This window comes from Ruditapes philippinarum, unplaced genomic scaffold (assembly GCF_026571515.1).
Source record: "Ruditapes philippinarum isolate M1 unplaced genomic scaffold, ASM2657151v2 ctg3216_1_1_1_1, whole genome shotgun sequence".
Lineage (NCBI taxonomy): Eukaryota > Metazoa > Mollusca > Bivalvia > Venerida > Veneridae > Ruditapes > Ruditapes philippinarum.
The window spans coordinates 34,091-40,000 of NW_026856175.1; the positions used below are offsets into that span (position 1 = coordinate 34,091).

The following is a 5,910-nucleotide window of genomic DNA, read 5'->3' on the forward strand; positions in this document are numbered from 1 at the left end:
ATTTTCGTCTTCTTACAAACATGAGCTATGGCGATATTCATCAGCTTGACATATACAGTTAAAGGTAACTGTATTTGTTGAAAACTGTATAAATATAATTATAGCAGTATATGTTATTAAAACAGTAAGTTGCCGTCATAGACAATCTCTTATTACCAAAATTGTTTGCTAGTAGCTTAATTTATATTTGTTGGTTTGTGGGCTTGTTTTTATTTGTTTGTTTTGGGTTTGTTTACAACCATGCAGATGTGTTAAAATCTGAAAGATTCTGGGAAGAATGAAGAAATTTGTGCTTGAAAATTTGCACAGAAGCCACTATTTAATATGCTGTTTCTTTTCCTAGAGGAGGTACCCCAGAATCCTCCTCCTTCAAAAGGACAATAAAGGTTTAGCCACCACATGCCCTCTCCCCTCCACCTCAACAAGTAAAATGATAATTACAGGCCTGTATACATCAACTCTGAGCAACACCAACAAACCAAATAAAGAAAATATATTTTATTATATATGGCAAAAACATTACATACAAGCAGCAAAATTAATATATGTATATATCTATTGTAAATTATCGAATCACTGGAGCAAAGTGAAACTCTGTCTTCCAATAGACATGATATGGATGCTACAAAGAAAGTTGTTACTAAACATTGTGTGTCTAAATTGTCTCCATACAAATCAGGAGATTTAAACATTAGAAGTTTGTGTTAATCGCTTTGTCTATGATTTTTTTTACTTATTTTATCGATTTTGTCTAAATTACTAATTTGTTAAATAAATGCATTGTAAAGTCACGTGATTTCTTGTTTAGTCTACTTTAAAATGATTTTAAATGGTTTCTTAACTTATTCTCCAATGTTTATTTACGCTTTAGCAAACTAATATTACAAATATTCCCTTTCTTTATTAAAACACTGACATAAGTTACAACTGACAAATGTTAAAAATGTTGCAAAATATATCACTTATTAGCAAATCCACAACAATTTATAACACATACACCATTTTATAAAGTTCAATCAATATCTATGACAAATTTACATTGACTTTAAACATTTGTAAAATCATTGTAACTTTAATAGTTGATTATTTTTATATTACTATATAACTGATAAAATGATTAAAAAACGACATTAACAAATGGTCGAGTGCATATACTCTATCTACTTATGCATGAAATAGACCATTCATTTTTCTCATATAAGTGTGCATTTTTCCTCCCAAATATTTCCTCCAAATTACAAACAGGCAATATGTCACGTTTTCAATACGGAATTTATCAAGTGTTTGTAAATAGTAAAGCCATTGTTGTTGTTTTTTTTTTCATATCTTTCTTAATCAGACTTCCTTTATATTATGATCTCAAGTGAAACAATTTATGAAAGCATCATAGTATATAAACTTACTGCGCTTTAAACACTGTTCGTTATTTAATAACATTACAAAATGTCAATTTTTCTTTTTACAATTTTTGCAGTAAACGTTTTAAATTCAGGTGATAGTGCAGAAGTGTGCTCACAATTTGAGAGTGACAAACGTTTAATGGAATATATGATCGAAACAAGATATGAAGTGAAGAATCTGGCGAAAGATTTGAGAAGAACAGAGGAGTATCTATTAGGCGTCTTGGAATGGCGCAGAAAAGAAATGAGGCAATTTGAAGAAGGAATGCTGAACATTTCAGAAAAAGTTAACAATCTTCAAGGTGACTTATGGTTTTAATCTATTTAATCTAGAGTAACATTTATTCAATAATTGCAATATACCTCTAAACATACAAATTAATATCTTTAAATATACTTTTTCAAAATCTTTAAATGTGAAAATCAATTTCTTTAAGTATATTTGGTACTTTTTTGTCATCTAAATAGCCAAAGATGATAACCAGAAGATTTATAACTTATTCTGTGTCAATAAATGCACTTAATAATTATGTGAGTGTATGTACTTAGCTTTTTTCAATTTTTAAAACGCTTACATTTCCTATAATCATTGTATAGAAACCAAATGTATCATTCTCCGAATATATAAATGTGATTTTGTTATATTGATACAGCAAAAGTAAACGTTTTTTTTTTAATTAATTGATGTCAACAGTAGTTTATTAGATTTCATAGCATCTTAACTTTGGAAATGAAATTCTTCGTGAAAAAACTAAAATTAGGAAATGATCACACCACACCGTCTTATTGAAATCGGCCGCTAGTATAGTGTCAAACAATAAGATATTACACATATACATTTCATTGTGGAAATTGACTGCATATTTTATCAATCAAAATTAATTAGGCCATTTATAGGGAATAATTGAATAAAAAACCTTTCTTAACATGTCTGTAAAATATGTCAAAACCACGCTAATTTGTTTTATGTTAACTTTATCAATTTCTGCAATGATCGTGTATCATTGATCAGTGTTTTCAGTGATTACACTTATACATACTGAATGGACTTCTGCAATAAATCTGACGTGATTTTGCAAATTCTGTATGAATTTCTGTGAGTTTTTTATGATTAATTTATAAAGTCCCATTTTGGCTTTTCTAGTTCTAATTATGAGAAACTAAGTCATAATCAGGATTAACTTATTATAATTAGTCTTTTGTTCATTTAAAAACGTATTTCCGTGCGAAATCAACAACTTGAAAATTTGATTCCTAATGTGAACACGCGTTTCTTTCTGAGCACGTGTATGTCACGTTATTTTTCGTTCCAAAATGAAGACAGAGACAAAGTGATGCATACAGAGGACACTTTAACTCGGGCACAACTTCCGTTGTTTTAAAGATGATGCTGTTTCAATACACCAAATTGTTTCATTGTTTTTTATCAATAATCAACAATTTATTGATAATTTATTAGAAGACTTACATTTGTACACATTGATAAACTAAAAACATAACTCTCAGATACCGTTAAATGTTATAAGTCGCCGCGCTGTAAGCGTCTAGTAGATATGCATTCATCTATTCAGCAATCGGGAAAATTTTAAACTTGATTTTGTGTATCCTTTTTTTGTTTAAACAAATTCGCACTGTTTTCAAATAAAAAATAGCTTTTTTGATGTACACAATGTCACCGAGCTTTAAGGAATTAAATCTACGTTTAACTGAAGTGATAGTGTCATATCTAAATGTCATATTCTTTTTATCATTATCTAATTTTATTTACCTAATAAATAATATGCCAATGAGCCAGACTATTGTCGATCGTTCTAAAATTTAACAGTTGAGAGAGGTAACGACTGAGGCAGTGTCCCTTACTTTATCTGCCCCGCTTCTGTTGAAGTACGGCTCTGCCTGAAATTGTCACCAAATTTTATATGATGCATACTCTGTATGCTAAAATTTAGTCTTCGTTGACGGAGGGAAGGGAACTAGGACAACCATTATCAATATCACTTCCCTGCAACATTAGGACTAATCATTAAATTGCAATTTACAAAGCCTAAACCACGCCTACTATCAAAGAAGCGGTTCTCTCTCAATCTTAAGCTCAACCATAAAGTTTCAGACAGACCAGAGGCAAATATGCAATCTTGTTCTAAATCAAGTAGTTTAATCTTTAAGAAATAAGAAAACAATACGTAACTAAGAATTGATTATATTTAACAATATATTCATAACTATTATTTGATATAACAGACATATTTTTTGCTATTTGTAAAATAACAGAACAGTTCGTCCTCAAAATCATTCGAACAGTATGCAATTCGCACCAATATTTAAATGGACAAATTCTCGGCGCAACGAAGATATTTTTTACCTCTGTCTTTGTCTTGAATTTATTTAAAGTATACTAATCATTTCAATTTTACTTGTTATCCAATTTATTTTGCTTTGACAAGACCTTTCGATCTTTAGCGCAACAGGCAAACATTTCAGAATTTCAGACAAGGCATAACTTTGGGGATTTATGCCTAAGGTTCTACTTTTTCACAAAAATATGCAACGTAATTTTTAACAACGAGCACATACCAATAACATGGAGGAAAAATTGACTAGTGTTTCGGATATTCAACTGTAATAGAGAACGATTTCCAAGACTGATTTTGTACATTACCTGTGACTGTTCACATTATTTTGTGGCGTCTTTGATGTGCAGCATCAACATTTAACTTGTGAAAGGCTGATTTCATGCAAAAAGATCATCATTGTAGCAAGTATTATTATAACCAGCGTTGTTCAGGACAAATATGCTTATCATTTAATAGTGCTTAAACGCTGATTACTCCTATGCTTTTATTTGCAAGTAAAATTAGTTAATACGTTTTCCTTTCATCTCCTTATACACAATCATTTAGTAAATTTTTCGGAGGATGATAAAATTGGTTCCATACAGCGATTATAAGCTCTATTTTATATTTATGTTGACGACTTTCAAACAACAATGTACAAAAACAGACTTCTGATCTCTACAATTTTATTTGTTTCTTTAAAATGTTTGGTTTTCTAACTTCTGCATAACGAATAAGTGAAAAATCAATGTACAAGGTAATCACCAAACAAATATGCAATGTGTGTAAAGCAATTTCTTTGCACACAACGTAAGCACGAATTTCCTATTATTATCTGTTAATCTTTGAGAAAATTTTAATATAATTTCAAAATTGACAATATTGATGTTTAATTTTTTTCAGAAACGTTTGGTTACAAGACTGTAGCTTTCAGTGCTTATAATCCATTCGACAAGAGTTTACAAACAAACGAAATTCTTATTCTTCAGTCGGTGCTCATTAACGAAGGGCAAGGATACGATACTAAAAGTGGAATATTTACGGCTCCAACTAATGGCCTGTATCACTTCACCGCCCATGTTTGCAACACACACGCACTTGTCATTCACTACGCTATTGTGAAGGATGGTGAGTGGATAGCAAGATCACAACAGTTTGAACAAGCCGATGAAAATTCAAACAAATATGCCGGCTGTAGTTCTGTTAGCGCCCTTACAAGGATGGAAACAGGCAATCAAGTTTGGATAATGTGTACTTCCGGATATTCTTCAGCAGTTCAGATTCACGATGACAACCATCGTCGAAATTCGTTTATTGGTGTTCTTCTTCATACATAATACTTTAACAATTAATGAGATCGTTAATTGATATTTTAGTTTCGTCATCATTATATCGTTATCTTGTAAACTTAAATATTATCATGTTTTAGTAAATTACTTAAATTAAACTAAAAGTTATATTCATTCTAATATTTTAATGTGTGTTTCTTGTTTAAATAAACTGCATGACTACTGCAAAGACATTAATTACTTCATGCATCATGTTACAATTAAACAATGATATTTTATTAACGTATAAATGCAATCTCTGAATTTAATCATATTGAAATTGTTAAGTTAAAAGTTTACGACATTTACTAACGTTTCAAGGCGATGATTAAGAAATAACATCGGCCTGAGAGGTTTATATCGGCTATTTAACACCGGTTTGGAGTTTTGATGCGTAGGAATTGACCACGAAGGCCGTAGGCCTGAGTGGTTAATCTTTTCGCAACAAAACTTTCAGGCCGTTGTTATTTCGATTCTTACACGATAAAATAAGTAAAATCACTTAGGTAGCACTCCACACTAAATTTCAAGTTTCTGCCGTCAATGTCCTACAAGCAATATGTCTAATAAATCTGATCCCAAACTACACAACCTGGAAAAGAAAACACATTTTGTTAAGAACATATATGTCACAACATTGCAAATCTGTAATGAAATCATCCCATGTGCAACAGTCAGGCAGTTAAAAAAAATTCACATTCATTCCGTAAAAGCCAAAAATCTATAGTGGTCCGAGACCCAAAACAACATTTTTGTCCCTCCAGCAAAAAATACCTGCAAATATACGGACTACAGAAACTCTGTCACTGCTTTAGCCACTCCCTAAGCATGCAAACTATCACAAAGAAA

General features: G+C 30.9%; 1 protein-coding gene across 1 annotated transcript in view; it reads left to right on the forward strand.

Annotated features, from left to right (window-relative positions):
- The first annotated feature begins 1,382 nt into the window (after positions 1-1,382).
- LOC132745690 (heavy metal-binding protein HIP-like) overlaps positions 1,383-5,910 on the forward strand; it is a 5,269-nt gene continuing 741 nt past the window's right edge. Inside the window, exons 1-2 of the mRNA XM_060734652.1 lie at positions 1,383-1,702; positions 4,637-5,910. The exon at positions 4,637-5,910 is cut by the window's right edge and continues 741 nt beyond it. Of these exons, the coding sequence (XP_060590635.1) occupies positions 1,444-1,702; positions 4,637-5,070 (693 nt within the window). The 5' untranslated portion in view covers positions 1,383-1,443 and the 3' untranslated portion in view covers positions 5,071-5,910. The remainder of the gene's footprint in view (positions 1,703-4,636) is intronic.